The sequence below is a fragment of the Meleagris gallopavo genome, chromosome 23, assembly GCF_000146605.3.
Source record: "Meleagris gallopavo isolate NT-WF06-2002-E0010 breed Aviagen turkey brand Nicholas breeding stock chromosome 23, Turkey_5.1, whole genome shotgun sequence".
NCBI classification, from domain to species: Eukaryota; Metazoa; Chordata; class Aves; order Galliformes; family Phasianidae; genus Meleagris; species Meleagris gallopavo.
In genome coordinates, this window is record NC_015033.2 from 6,164,078 (window position 1) to 6,178,864 (window position 14,787).

Here is a 14,787-nt window from a genome sequence, read left to right on the forward strand (position 1 = left end):
GCCAGGCCACGCCCCTTTCTCCACCATAGCCACGCCCCCTCAATATCCTAAAGTCACGCCCCCCTCACGACGAGGCCACGCCTCCCTCCCGCCGCCTCTGTTCCACGTGTTCGTTGCCGGGAGTTGGAGGGGAGTGGGGCTCATTTAGGGGAGTGAAAGATTGTAGGGATGGAGGAGATCTGGAGAGGAGTCTGGGGGGGTATTGAGGGCTGTGTGGGTGCTGGGGAATCAAATAGGGCCATTGGGGGGCTCCATATAGTGCCACTGGTGGGTACTGGGGGCTATATAGGGCCACTGCTGAGCACCATATAGGGCCATTGGTGGGTTTGGAGGAGCTGTATAGTGCCATTGTTGGGTATTGCGGGCTATATAAAGCCATTGGTGGGCACCATGTAGGGCCATTGGTGGGCATTGGGGGCTATATAGGGCCATTGCTAAGCACCATATAGGGCCATTGGTGGATTTTGGGGCCTATATAGTGCCATTGGTGGGTACTGGGGGCTATATAGGGCCATTGCTGGGCACCATATATGGCCATTGTTAGATATTGGAAGCTATACAGAGCCAGTGTTGGGCACCATATAGTGCCATTGGTGGTTTTGGGGGCTGTATAGGGCCATTGCTGGGCACCATATATGGCCATTGGTGGGTTCTGGGGCCTATATAGTGTCATTGGTGGTTTTGGGGGTCTTTATAATGCCATTGGTAGGTATTGGGGCCTATATAGGACCATTTTGGGCACCATATAGTGCCATTGGTGGGTACTGGGGGCTATACAGGACCATTGTTGGGTACCATATAGGGCAATTGGTGGGTTCTGGGGCCTATATAATGTCATTGGTGGGTATTGCGGGCTATAAAGGGCCATTGATGGGTGTTGAGGGCTATATAGGACCACGGGTGGATGCTGGGAGCTATTTAGGGCCATTGGTGGGCACCATATAGCCCCCAACTCCCATCAGTAGCCCTATATAGAACCACTGGTAAGTGCTGGAGGCCATAAGGAGGTGCTGGGGGCCATACAGGGCCGTGCATGGTGTCAGCACAAGTCCCAGATGAATCACTTGGCATCAAAGAAGAGCCAAATTGTGATTGTGCCCTGTGAGCCACACTCCTCACATGCCTTGCAAGATGCTCTGGAATTCAGGGGAATTGCTTAGTTGTTAAGATTGGACAATAAAAGGTTAATTTTGTTAGCGGTTATCTGAAGACAGAGAATTGCTTAAGTGCTAACTAACGCTCTTCTGATGATATAATAATGAAGTTATTAAATAAGCAGCTCCTGGAGCTCTGAGCCACCCAGCAAATCAAAGCCACACTGCTTAATTGCGATGCCATTTAGAGAGAGAGAATGGATAGGCATCAAATCCCTCCACGGGGCTGCTGCACCCCAACCTTCCCAATAATTCTGGCTTTTCATGGCAGAGGCACTCCCACCTTCACATATTTCTCCCAGTTTCTGCATCCTGGGATTTCTTACCATTATCTCTGCAGATTGAGGCACAAACAATGGGACAGTGCCATCTCAGTGCCACCAACATCTCCTTCTGCGTGGAGATAAGAGAAATATTTTGGAAACAAACCCACAACAGATACAAGGGGAGCGATGGGAGGTGCAGGTGACAGCACTGCAGGCAGAGCATCGCAGAGACACGTCCTTGGTGACGGTGGCAAATGTTGCCTGCTTCCCCAGTAACCAAATATTTGCATCAGCATTGAGAAGAGCAGCAATCACCCCGATAAGCCACACAGGTGTGCTTCAGGGCACACTCATCACTTTGGCATTTCATCGAGATAATTTGACTTCGAATCCCTCCCAGGGAGAGGCAGATTCCCCAGATCTGAGCATCCCTTTGGCTGAAGCACGTCCCCAACTGAAGCCTCTTCTGTATGGTCCTTGCTGGAAGCAGTTATGCAAGGCAATGGGTTCCCCTGAATAGCACCCAGGGGTTTTCAAACCCCGATGTCCAAAAGGTGGGACCCAAACATTGTGTCCAGAAAGCAGCAGTTGGGCGGCCACACAGGGAGATAAATGACTTCTACATTGGAAAAATTGCAGGGAATCCTCCGCGATGCCCAGACCCCACTGGGGTGGTGTTTGTGTTTGGCTTTAATGAAAGCATATCAAGGCAACAATAGTGAGACACAAAGCAGAGGCTCAGCCCTGGTTGGAAACACAGGGACCAAGGCAGAGGAGTGAAATAAGCACCAGCAGAGGTGAGAAGGAAAACACAGCACTCACCCACCTGCTCACTGCCAAATCACAGCACATGTACAGCACTAAAAGGCATCAAACGGGCCGGCGAGTTATTCATCCTCTGAAATAATTATTAGTTACAGTGACAGGACTGCGTTAGGATTGCAGAAATTCAAGTTCAAACAGAGATGAAGATGACAGGGAAAGCTTTATTAGGTTCCAGCTCAGCCAAGTGGCAGGTGGGCTACAGGACAGCAGAGGTAGAGGCAGCTTACCATCATGCACAGCTTGGTGAGAAAGGCAGGGCTGTGTCCAAAGCAGGCATTTAGTGCTGGGTCAGGGCACAGCAAAGTGCATGATTTACCAGCAGAGAGCAAGCACCCAGCTCTAGAAGCACGTGGCGTTCGTTTTCCATGCATTTTCCAAAGCTGAAAATTGTACCAGGTAGAAGAGAGGCAATGCTGCCATCCATATCCACACCTGTTTTGAGTACAGCCCTGGTGAGAGCAAAGTGAGGACAGAGTCCATGACACACAGCTCCCCGTGGGCAGGTGTGAGGAAGGGGTGCGTGTGCAACACACGTGTTTCTAAGGCTCACATCCCACAAGGGAAACCTGCTCTGTGTGTGCATCAGTGACCCCTGCCAGTCTGCTCCCTGCAAGGCTTTTGCTTCCTATGCCTCCAGAAAGAGCAGCAACTCTGAGCCCTGGAATAAAGAGCTCTGAAAGAAAAAGATGGGAGAGAACTTGGCCTTTAGGTTAAAATACTCATCAAACCCATCTTACTTATTTGTTTGATTTATTTAACTTCAAAGAGGTGCACACTAAAGCATTAAGATTTACTAGTATGGATTCCTCTCTGTACAAGTTCTTTGAACCAGCTGAATACACAAGGCTTTACAGACAGAAGCACTGAAATAAAAGATAAAACAAATCTAAATTCCACATCACTCCAGGAAGAAAAACCTGTAGAAAATAAAAACAAAAAGAAAAATAAACAACAAAGAAAAAAAAAAAAAAACCAACAACAGCAACAACAACCAAAACCAAACCAAAACCCCAATAAACTGCAGCACTCCTCAGGAAAGGGATAGACTGCACGAGGAGGAACACGGGGATGGAAGGCAAGCAGTGTGGTCTCTGCCCATCGCTTCTGTGCTGGTGGCTCAGGGGATGGAATTCAAAAGATCTCTGAGGAAGCTGTCGGGGTCATTGATTTCTGATAGGAGACCTTTAAACAGAAGAAGACAAGACAGTAATTAGCTCCAAGAAGTGTTTTCTCCAGCCGACACTACAGATTGGTGCTAGGGCATGTGTATACTAAGTTAATAATGACAGCTGCAGTGTTATTTTAAGTATGGACTCAACGGAGATAAACCCTTCTGTGTGCATGGGGCTGAGGTGTGTGTGTTAAAACCAAGCAGGGAACAGAGCTTTTGGGGAACAGAGCTGCTGCAGAGATCCAGCTTGCTCCATACATGAAAATGTATGAGAATGAGAAATGCATGAGAATGAGAGAGGGGCACCAGGAACTCTTAGCAGAAGAGCAGCTCCTCTGCAGGTGAATTTTCAGAGGCTGGAGCTAACAAAAACCCACCAGCTGGAATTCCCATTGCACTGAAGCACTGTTTCACTGTCCGTTGGGGAAACAGTTTCAGACTAAAAGAGGGGAGATTTAGATTGGATAGAAGGAAGTTTTTTACAAGGAGGGCAGTGAGGCACTGCACAGGCTGTCCAGAGAGGTGGTGCAGGCACCCACGGTCGGGGAATGGGGCTCTGAGCACTGATGGAGCTGTGGGTGTCCCTGCTCAGTGCAGGGAAGTTGGACCAGATGGTATTTAAGTGTCCCTCCCAACTCAAACAATTCTATAGTTCTATGATTCATATACCCCCAAACATCCTTATGCTGTGATGTCAGTTATTTAACAGAGCAGGGGGAGGACGCGCAGGATCAGGTGAGAGAAATTTTCCTGTCTGGGGATGCTCAAGCGTGTTTGGGAAATAGCTGAGGCCATAGCTGGGTGCCAAGGTCTCCTCCCTCCCTGCAAACAAGCCGTTGCTGTGTCGGGAATGCTGCTGTCTGGAGTCACGAGTTGCATAAGGCAGCCTATAAAAGGGAAAGCAAAGTGCATGCTTACCAGCCACATCCAAAAACTCGGAAAATGTTTCGACTGGCATGAACTCCTCCTGGAAGGTTTTCAGAGCCTTGTCTGCAGCTTCGTGTATTGGCATGTCGTTGTGTCGGATGAACTCAGCAAGAGAGTAGGACCAGCCTCCCTCTGTGTTACTGGTAGGCACCTTCTGCAAGAGGAGAAAGCAGGACAGTGCCAACCAGAACAACTTCAAGGCTCTGACACCATGCCCTGCTGTCACTGGATTTGTCCCAAGCCCCATTACCAAGTCACCCCATTGATGACTTCCCAGTCTCTTTGTACAGAACGCAATGAGGCGTCTTCTCGCTTTTAACCCTCCCTGGAAGCTTTAAGCTGTTTGGTGGATGCCCCCACCTCGTTCCTTACCCTCTGAACACCCTTGGTTGAAAAATAAGCAAGTGCATGAGCAGAACCTTCACGGTTCTCTTACCTTGAACATGTTGTAAATGAGATCTACGAGGGCCCAGAAGAGAAGGCCAGAGCGGTACGTTGCGTATTCCTTCACCGCCTTATCTGCCAATCTAGGGAGATAATGAAATCCATCTCGGAGTTAATCACTTTATTATGCTTTGGTAAGCCATGTGATGAATAGTGTGAAAGCTGAAACGGCCCCAAAGCTGTCAATAATGCGTGGGGAATGGCTCTCGGGGAGCTCTGCTATGTGCTCTTGGACACAAAACAAACCTTGGGTATCCTGCACTGGTTCCCTGTGGCTGGGAAATTGCTTTATGAGCTGTAGCTGCTGTTACCAAAGGAGGTGAACCGATAAAAAACGTGTTTCATGAGGAGAAATCAAGCAGAGAGGGAAGTGGACTGCTAAGGCTGAGTAGGAAGTCAACAGCAAAGCTGGAAAAATAATGCACAGCTCTCACGTGTATGTCCACTAGCTGCAGTATAGTGGATTCCCAAAGAAATAATAAAACATGGGTCTCAGGCAATGGCAGAATCTGATCCCAGCCCCAAAAAGGAGCCTTGGTGAAACGGAACAACTTCTGCTTAATGCTGCTTGATTCCTGTATGGCCATGGGAGGGTTTGTGCCTTGGGACGTCCACCATCCAGCTGCAGAAATGCTACAAAAGGAGCAGAGCTGTCGTGGTGCACCAACTCCCAAAGCTTGTGGGATGAATCACCAACAGGTTGTGGCACGGCAGAGCCTCCTGCCAGCAGCTCTCATGCCTTTGGAATTCTCTTGCACGCTTTCCTCAGGTACAGCTGCCTCCCTCACCAGCCACTTCCAATCACCACTCAAAAGCTTTGAAAATGGCCTTTTATGGGTATCCAGAACCAGCCCAGCTGCCACTGACAGCAGGGAGCAGGACAGAGGGTATGATAGAATGGTTTGAGTTGGAAGGGACCCTTAAAGGTCATCTAATTCGACTCCCCTGCAATGAACAGGGACAGCTCGATCATCCGACCATCAGCTGCAACATGCTGCTGGGTGACAGCTAGGCTTAATTATTTGAAGGCAAACCAATTAGTAAAGGTGACTAAGTTTACATGGGAAGAAGAGCAATGTAAAGCGAGGCTAATTCCAGGCTCCCAAATACTGCAAGCCAGAGCTTCTTTTTATGTGCCTGGTTTTGATCTAATTGCTGTCTGCTCCTTTAATTGAAAACTAAAAGGCCCTTGTGGGGTCAGTCTGGGTAGGTAGGCAGCTGCTCCACGTAATACTGCTACCTGGTCATTAACATGAGCCATAGAATCATGAAGGTTGGGAAAGACCACGAAGATCATCAAGTCCAACCATCAACCCATCACCACCATGCACACCAAACCATTTTATCCTCATCTGGGGAGGAGAAGATCTGTCAGAATTCATGAACCCCACATTTTTGGCTAGGCTCTCCCCAAATCTGTCTCACACAAGAGCACAGAAAGGGTGCTGAGGTTACAACACCTGGACATGGGCAGCATTTACCACCTTCACTTAGCACAGTGTTTCTGCATCCTCAATAGTGAGATTTCCAGGTCCTTTTGGGGAGCTGGAGGTGATGCTCAGCTGCTTTCAGATGCACTGATAGTTGCTATAGCAACTCTCCTGCATCTCTGCCAGCAAGAATGGAAGTGGGTCCTTGTTTCTATTCAGCATTCCAAAGTGCTGTGAACAGCAGCGTTCCCACTAATGCTCTGCACTGCTTCTAACAGGGAATGCTAATTTTAATCTTTTGCACACAGACATATCACCCTGTTGTTACAGACACAAGCTTCCTCTCCACCTCACTGCCGAGGTATTGGCACTTATCTGCGCAGAGTTTCCCTGCCCATCACCCTCCTCCTGATTTCCCACAAGAATAAATAAGCTGAGACCTTGGAAATCAGAGCTGGTGTTATCAGAGGAAGGCTTTGTGCTCTCTTAGTCCGCAGGAATTAAATAAAGCCCTTGAATAAACCTTGACATAATTCCCAAGAGCCATTTCTGAGCGCTCTCCCCTGCAATCCCAGAGACTGTGGGGCTGGTGGAGGTTCCTTCTACTTCAATCTGCTTTTATCACCTACGTGCCTGGAGATATGTTTGGAAAGAAACAACACCACGCACAGGGTTTTCAAGAACACCAACAAACCCACACAGGGTTTCTGCTTCACCCTTCTCTTCTGCAGACCACATGAAAGCATGAGCAAGCAACCCTCTAAGATAGCATCTCCTGTAACTGCTGCACCCCCTTCCCAGCACTCAGGCAGAGGAATGGGAGCCAAGCACAGAGCAGGCTGAGCTGGAATGGCAGAAAGTAACACAGCAATCAATACAATAGCCCCTTTAATGGCAAGGAAGCTCTTTTGATGCCTCTAATAGCATTGATGCACGCTGTGTTGTATGTAACTACAATGTAATGACTTTATCAAACACGTAATTAATGTCATCAGAGTAAGAATGCCCCGTAAGACGACTTAGAATAATAATGAGTGCATTCCTAATTATGACAGCTATTTAAAATCATCTTTTCAGAAACTGGAATTCCCCTTCCTGCTCTGGAAATATTTCCTTTTGTCAGGCAGCAGAGCCACTTATTCTCGTACTTCTCAAGTGCCTGACAGCTGCTATTGATTCTTTTCTTTTTTGAAAGCAATGGCATTTGATTTCTATTTCTATTTTTCTATTTAAGGAAGCTGTTGCACTGATCACAAAGAGAACAGAAGGAGCCTTCTCACAAAGGGAAGCGCAGAAAGTTTTACTAGGAAAAATTTCTTCTCTAATAGAGCAGTGATGCATTGGTGCAGGCTGCCCAGGGAGGTGGTGCAGTCACTGTCCCTGGAGGTGTTCAAGGAACACAGAGATGTGGCACTGGGGAACACAGCTTACTGGGCATGGTGGGGGTGGGCTGGGGTTGGATAGGCAATCTTAGTGGTCTTCTCATAGAATGGCCTGGGTTGAAAAGGACCACAGTGATCATCTGGTTCCAACCCCCTGCTATGTGCAGGGTCACCAACCAGCAGCCCAGGCTGCCCAGAGCCACATCCAGCCTGGCCTTGAATGCCTGCAGGGATGGGGCATCCACAGCCTCCTTGGGCAACCTGTTCCAGTCCCTCACCACCCTCTGGGTGAAAAACTTCCTCCTAATATCCAACCTAAACCTCCCCTGCCTCAGTTTAAGACCATTCCCCTTGTCCTATCACTATCCACCTTGTAAACAATCGTTCCCCCTCCTGTTTATATGCTCCCTTCAAATACTGGAAGGCCACAATGAGATCTCCCTGGAGCCTTTTCTTCTCCAAGCTAAACAAGCCCAGTTCCCTCCAATCTTAATGGCTCTGCTTCTGTGGTTCTATGAGTGGGCACGGCAGTGATGGACGAGATAACTTGGGGGGCTTTTCCAACCTTAACACCATCAGCTGACGGATCCACTCCCCAAATCACCCAAACTCAGTGCTCCCGCTCACACCTCTGCAACACTGAACACAGAGCTACACAGAAAGGGTTAACAACTGCTATTCTAAAGTACTGGTGTTCGTTTCCTCAGCTCCCCACAAGCTGCCCCGCGTGGCTCCGACTGCCCTGGCAGTGACAGGAAGGAAGAGCTGCTGGTGGCTGACCTGCTGGCTCCCCCTGGTGACACCACCCTGGCGTGGGAGGTCACCAGGAGCCTCTTGAGGATCTCCACTCGCATGGCTTTCCACTTCTCAGGGGGTGAGATGTGCAGTGCCAGCACGGTGTAGTAATGGGGCCCATCCACCTCGTAGGCACTCTCCAGCCACTTCTCCCTGGGGTGCTCCATGAAGCTCTGGAGGTTCTTCTCCTCCCTCGACGTTGCTCGAGTTCTGAACCACAAGAAAAAGCTTTAGCAATTGTTCTGGCTCTTGCATGCTGTTGCTTCTCAAATTCATCCAGTGCTTGAGTCTGTATTTGCTCATAGTGAAGCATGCAAGCCCAGCAAACTCATTTCCCTGGAGCTGCATAAGTATGAGAGGTCTGCAAGGCAGCTGGCACTGCTCCAGGAGGACAATAATACTGTAAAGCTATTTTTCCTTTTGTTAGGGGAAAAAGTCAGGCCAGGCATCCCATGTGTTGGGTTGAACCTCTGCCCAACTGACACTAAGCACAACTGCTCCTAAGCCAGACCTCAGGATCGATCTGTGCAATTCATCTGCTGCAAAAGCAATCAAGGAGGAGATACGGGCCAATTCGAAACCAAAAAGATGGTGTGCTTACTGTAAGCTTCCATATTTTATACACATGGATGTGTATTTGTCTCCTTTCCCCGCTTTGATCTCCTCAGAAGAGCTGTGTAAACACCTGTGAAGATGTGCAGCCCTTTATCACAGCCCATTGCTCTGCTGCACGAGGTCTCTTAAATTCAGCTGTGTCCTCCCCATCAGGAGGTACCAAGCAGTATCCCTAGCAGATAAAGCTATGCCTGGGTGTTCTGCATAAACCACATTTGCTACATTATGCAGCTGGTAGCCAACAAGTAGCTCTATTTTCTACATTTAGTACCAAACACATCTTTAGGGGAAAAAAAATAAATTGTGTCTGGAAAGGACATAATGCATTTTTATACAACAGCCACACAGCGGGTGCTGGGCTCGCTGGTGCCACTAAGAAGACTTACAAGATGAAAAGAATAGTTTCATTTATTTGTCTCTCGAGAGACTGAGAACAACAATAGGACAAGGATCTGGAGATAGATATTAAAAACAAGAGGCAAATTGCATTAGAGCCAAAATGCTGATTAGTTCCAGGAGGCAGAGATTTCACTGCACTCCATTTGGAACGACCTTAAGAGGCATGTGTTTTAACATTTACAGCCTCTTATCATTAATATTACCTTTCAATATCTAACTGCAGAAATAAAAGGCATTACCTTTTGGCACTGCATTATCACTTTTTGCTGTATTATCAGAATCAGCTCGTGTATTCTAAAGTACTTTGGTATCTAATGATTCGGAGGCTTAGAAACAGTGTCAAGCCAAAGCCTCACACACTTTTGCTTTGTATAAAGAAGGTATTACTGAAACACTTCAACAGAAGTGTTCATACATTGCTGTCTACTGCTAAAAATAAATTTGGTCTTCAGATTGTCTTAACATTTGGACAAATCTGGTAAAAGCAGAACCAAGAGCCATAAGTGGTTATCACATCAGACAAAAATGATACCAAGGCTGCTTTCAGCTGACAATTACCTCTTCACAGGGTCTCCCCACTGTTTACTCCAGAAAATGAAGCTGGCAGCGTTTCTTTAATCTAATAACCCTTTTGCTCACCCCAGGGGTAATAATTACACCTAGAATGGGTGTAATTATTGGGAGCTAATTCCCAATTGCCTTTCCTCGTGCAGTTCCCTGCTAAGAGAAAGATACTGACGTGTTGAGGACGTAGAGCACCGTGTGGATGATGTAGGGAATGAGGTGTATGTTGCTCTCCCTTCCTCCTCCTCCAGTATCTACGCTGAATGATTGCTCCATAGCAAAACGCAGGAATAGCAGTTTAATGTCATGGACATTGAGCTGGTAGGTGGGCTCCCGCTGCCCTGTGCATTCCTGGAGGTATGTGTTGTGTCTGAAAAACAGCAGTGAAGTGGCATTTTATAAAGAGTCTGTAAAGGCTTTTTAATAAAGTTTCTTCTTCCACACTGTGAAGAAGTTAGAACTCAGAAACTTAGCAATTACATCATAGCAAAGCTCTACAGAACAAATGGAATATGAAGATGCATACACTTGATTAATCTCCCCAAAGAGAGGCTCTGAGCTTACTTGAGCCAATCCAACTCCGTGTGCATACACATTTACACATATCAGTACTATTTTCCTATGTCCAGGGCTTGGGATACAGCTCCTTGGCTGAAAAGCATTAGAGATGTTACAACTCCTAATTTCTAACATGACTGTATAAAAGCCCCTCACAAAGTGAACCAGAATATGGACAACAGGATGATCAATCTACAAGCATTCTAGATAAGTGGTCAGGACATTGTAACTCATTAGCATCGAGATATGGAAATCTACAAAGGGATTCTGTTGGTCTCACCTAAGTCAAGTGTAAAACACCATGAGAAGTAACAGCTACTCACCGTGCTAAGCACGTAGCAAAAGCAGACTCTGGCACGTGAGGTCCCCAGACTGGCAGGAGCCCATTACACTTGGTGTTGGCATTTTGTAGGGCTGCACTCTCCCACTCCTCACGGCCACGAGCAAGTCTGTATTGAGAGGGCAAGCCACACACCCAGGCAAGTTAGAAGCACGCAAGATTTTTTCAAAGGAGCTACGAACAACTTGGCAATTCCACAGTTTAAACTACAAACTTCAAGCCTGACCTCCATTTAGCACATTAAAGCAGACTGCAAAAGAGAAGACCGTGGCTATCTGCAAGCTGCAAAGTGACAAATCCCTAAGCAAACCCATTATAAGGCCATGCACATGAGCACCACGATTCTGCTTATCATCAGAACGTACCGTACAGCTGCAAGGTGACAGTCGTAATGGACAATGTTGAAATGAGAGACTGTGCTGTACCCCTGCTGCTTTCGGGGCTTGTTCTCAAACTCCTCCAGTGCAACACGCTTGGTGAAAGTATAGATACCTAGGACCTTTGTAGGCTGCAATGACAACAGTTACGGTAGAGATCAACCACATTTGGAACAGTTTACTCTTTGTTGCCATTTTGACATTGCACTGAGTTTCACCTATCCCAGACACTTACACTGAGTACATTTTTTTCCAGCTTTCACTGGAAACACGCTTCCACATCCCAACCACCTTTGGAACTCCAAGAACCAAACCTGGGACTTCCTGACCTCCCACAGCCAATGCACCGAGCCCTGGATGCTGAGTCCCCTCAGGTGGTGAGATTGCTTTGCAAACATATTGCACTTTACCTGAAACTTGTATCCTTCCCGGCAGATGCAGCAAGTCAGACCTGGTTCTTCTATGAGCTCCTCCATCTGCTTAAGCAGTGCAGTCTTGGTCACCACCTGACCCTTCTCATTCGTCTGGAAAAGAAAACAACTTGAGCAGGTCAAAAAGACAACAGTCAGCAGCACCGTCTCCACCACTGTGATAGGAATGCCCAACCCTTTTCCCAGCCTGCTATTAGCAACCATATTTACCCTCCAAGCAAACCGTGGGCTCCAGCTCCGCAATATTTGTCAATAAATCATTTTACACAATTCCTCGTGTGGCAGTTTTAACAGGACAAAAATCAAAGACCATTAGATCACCAGTTGTCATCAGTGCAAACAGACATTACCGTCATCCCCAGCGTGCCCAGGGCCTTCTGTCTCATTGCCATGGCCATACGCTTCTTCTCTGCCCGTGTCTCCTTCCGGGCAGCGTCGATCTTCTTATTTACCTCTGGGTGTTCCCTCAATGCCTCCAGAAGATTCTCTGCTAATGTCCCAATCCCTTCATCACTCGACACCTGCTCGAGCTTGTGCAGGTTGGTAATGGAGTCTGTGCCTATCAGCACCTAGCAGAGATTGAAACACAGCACCTTCTTCAGAAAAAGGGTGCACACAATGGTGATTCTTCTTTCTGATCCCATCACAGCTAGGCAGAAGCACTGATCTAGAAGAGATTTTTTGCCAATGGCAGTGGCTTAATTTATTCCTACACTATGGACCCTGGGCCTTAAAACCACGTACAAACTGCCTCTACGCTGGCCTATACTATGATACTGTCCCCCTCCAAGCCCAACAAAAAGTGTAGAGTCAAACATTACAGAAAAACCTGCTTAGCTACGACCACAAAAAGCAGTGTACCAAGCCTGTCATGCTCAGCTCAGCTTTGAATGTGGTCTCCTTACCTGTGTAGCAGGGTGTTGTGTGGCAAGTCCTCGGAGCAGGCGCAGGATAAAAGGAAGTGCAGGTCGAGATAAGAATTTCTTCCATATGTCTGCATCCAAACTGCACAGGAAAAAAAAGAGGCAGCAGCTGAAGGGCAGTCACCCATTCCAAAAAGGCCACTGGCAGTCAGCCAGCTGCACAGCTTGCAGAGCACGGGCTTGCAGGCAAGACAAGCACCCCTCCCCCTCTGTCCCTTCTCCATTAATTAATGAACTGACATTCATACTCTCACTTCCATGTTGTGCACATTAATAGCCAGACTGTCAACTCTTAGCCTTGGGATTTATGTTTGTGAGCTGTGCAGCAACAGCAAAAGCTCTGTTCCAGTGTCATAGGTAAGGAACAGGCAGAAAAAAAACTGGCATCATGATACTCAGCTGTGATGGGTAGCAAATGGGATGACTGCAGGCTTTTTAGCCTCTCCCTACAGCAACATTTTCTCACTGAATCCTCTGCTTTTTAGCTGTACCAAGTCTAAATGCTTCAGAAGGTGGACTTGTTAATAGCTATCCTGGAAGATCACTGCATTTGACAATGAAGAAATGAGACAAGGATGTCTCAGATTAAGAAGTGACTCTTACTTCTTTGCACTGGGAATGTGTTTTTTCATGTAGTCAAGGGCATTCTGTGTAATTCCCTTCTGGAGGATGAGATCTTTCAGCTGATGGCCGTTGCTGTTGTTCTTTATTCCTGCTGCTATTTTACAGAAGCAATCTAGGAAAACTTTATCATCTCCACTATGCTCCTCATCATACCTGAAAGAGGAGAACAAAGGGTGACTTGGAGGTTCCTCATGAATCTCTGCCTGTAATTCTCATTACATTATCATTGAAGGCATGCACATAGCCCAGCTCAGAGACTCAGAAAACCAACTCATACACGTGTCATCTCAGAATACAGTTTAAAGCACCATTATCCAAGCTACATGCTCACATATTTGTTTAAATGGCGAAGAAACGAAATAGGAAATCAACCTTATGTACCAGGAATCTCTGAGGCTTTGTATTACACTGAAGTAAGCATCAGTAAGGTAGAGATCTATCAGTACCTCTGATTTCACATGCTTTTAGCTGAAATACGACAACATACTTATCAAAGTTACAGTAGGGCTTAAACCGATCCACCAGGATCTGCATTTTCTCCATTTCCCCAAAGGACAGGTAAGGGATGATGCGTAACAGGCCCTGCAGGACGCTGAGGTTGGAACGGACAAAGGTGCTGTTAATCTGGTCGAGCAACATCACCAGCTGATCTTTGTCACCAGTTAGGAGGAGGTTACCCTGCAAATGGAAAAAAAAGCATGATTTACGTTCAGGAATAAATCCACATCCTTTAAGGAAACCCAGTCTTGAAGGATTAGAGTTCTAGACCCTGATGAAGTAAAAAATCCATCCTCGTTTCCAAACAGTTTATGGAATGGTTGCAAAACTCCCCTGGCTGACACCTAACTTTTTCCACCTACCATTATTTTCTAGTCTAATAATCCCAGCCTAAAGGAAAGCAGATTCTTACAAAACAATAGTTTCAAACGATGAGCAAGGAACTCTTTTCACTCTCAGGGCACTTGAGATACAGCTCTTATCCTCAACTGGCTGTAAAACCAAGCATGTTTTCAGTAGGCACAAAAACACTTGACAAAACAAGGCAGAGTCGCGTCTTTTCTTGCCTCTCATTGCTCTGTGGCCCAAAGCACCAGGGAAGGGATCCAAGCAGTGCTTACTAACCCGCACCTGGACTGTGCAAGAATCATCCCAAATAACTTTGCAGTGCTTTTGGTTCCTCCTGCCCTACCTTTGAGGCCTGCTAAGACATGCCAGCAAGCATAACAAGGGTTAGGCTCCCATTCAGCACACCTCTACAGCTCCTGAAGCTCAGCATCCCTGTAATAAGATCCTTGAATCCCAGTCAACATTTCCATTTGTGCAGTAAGTCCAAGTACTCACCTTGTCCTCACTTAGAGGTTCTGCGTTGGATTCATCCAGTATTATCTCCATTATACTGAGCACTTGTTCTGCCACAGCTGCACCTCCGCTGTCCTTACTTTCTTGCTCAGCCACCAAAGCCTGGGGAAAACAGCAGCAGTTATTGAAACAGCAGTCCAGCAGCACTTAAGATCTCTTGCACTTGTCAAAAATAAGCGTGACAGTCAAGAGGCAGTGTAAAT

At 47.0% G+C, this 14,787-nt stretch overlaps 2 protein-coding genes across 2 annotated transcripts in view; both read right to left on the bottom strand.

The window, feature by feature from the left end:
• EMC1 (ER membrane protein complex subunit 1) overlaps window positions 1-1,465 on the bottom strand; it is an 11,492-nt gene extending 10,027 nt beyond the window's left edge. The window contains exon 1 of the mRNA XM_003212301.3: window positions 1,438-1,465. Coding sequence (XP_003212349.2) covers window positions 1,438-1,465 — 28 coding nt within the window. The remainder of the gene's footprint in view (window positions 1-1,437) is intronic.
• A 1,513-nt stretch (window positions 1,466-2,978) lies between these two features.
• Window positions 2,979-14,787, bottom strand: part of UBR4 (ubiquitin protein ligase E3 component n-recognin 4) — a 67,443-nt gene continuing 55,634 nt past the window's right edge. The window contains exons 94-106 of the mRNA XM_019622358.1: window positions 14,567-14,686; window positions 13,713-13,903; window positions 13,205-13,378; window positions 12,584-12,683; window positions 12,029-12,247; window positions 11,658-11,771; window positions 11,236-11,378; window positions 10,854-10,979; window positions 10,148-10,342; window positions 8,380-8,604; window positions 4,780-4,870; window positions 4,335-4,497; window positions 2,979-3,427 (exon numbers count right to left, since the gene is read on the bottom strand). Coding sequence (XP_019477903.1) covers window positions 3,363-3,427; window positions 4,335-4,497; window positions 4,780-4,870; window positions 8,380-8,604; window positions 10,148-10,342; window positions 10,854-10,979; window positions 11,236-11,378; window positions 11,658-11,771; window positions 12,029-12,247; window positions 12,584-12,683; window positions 13,205-13,378; window positions 13,713-13,903; window positions 14,567-14,686 — 1,926 coding nt within the window. The 3' untranslated portion in view covers window positions 2,979-3,362. The remainder of the gene's footprint in view (window positions 3,428-4,334; window positions 4,498-4,779; window positions 4,871-8,379; window positions 8,605-10,147; window positions 10,343-10,853; window positions 10,980-11,235; window positions 11,379-11,657; window positions 11,772-12,028; window positions 12,248-12,583; window positions 12,684-13,204; window positions 13,379-13,712; window positions 13,904-14,566; window positions 14,687-14,787) is intronic.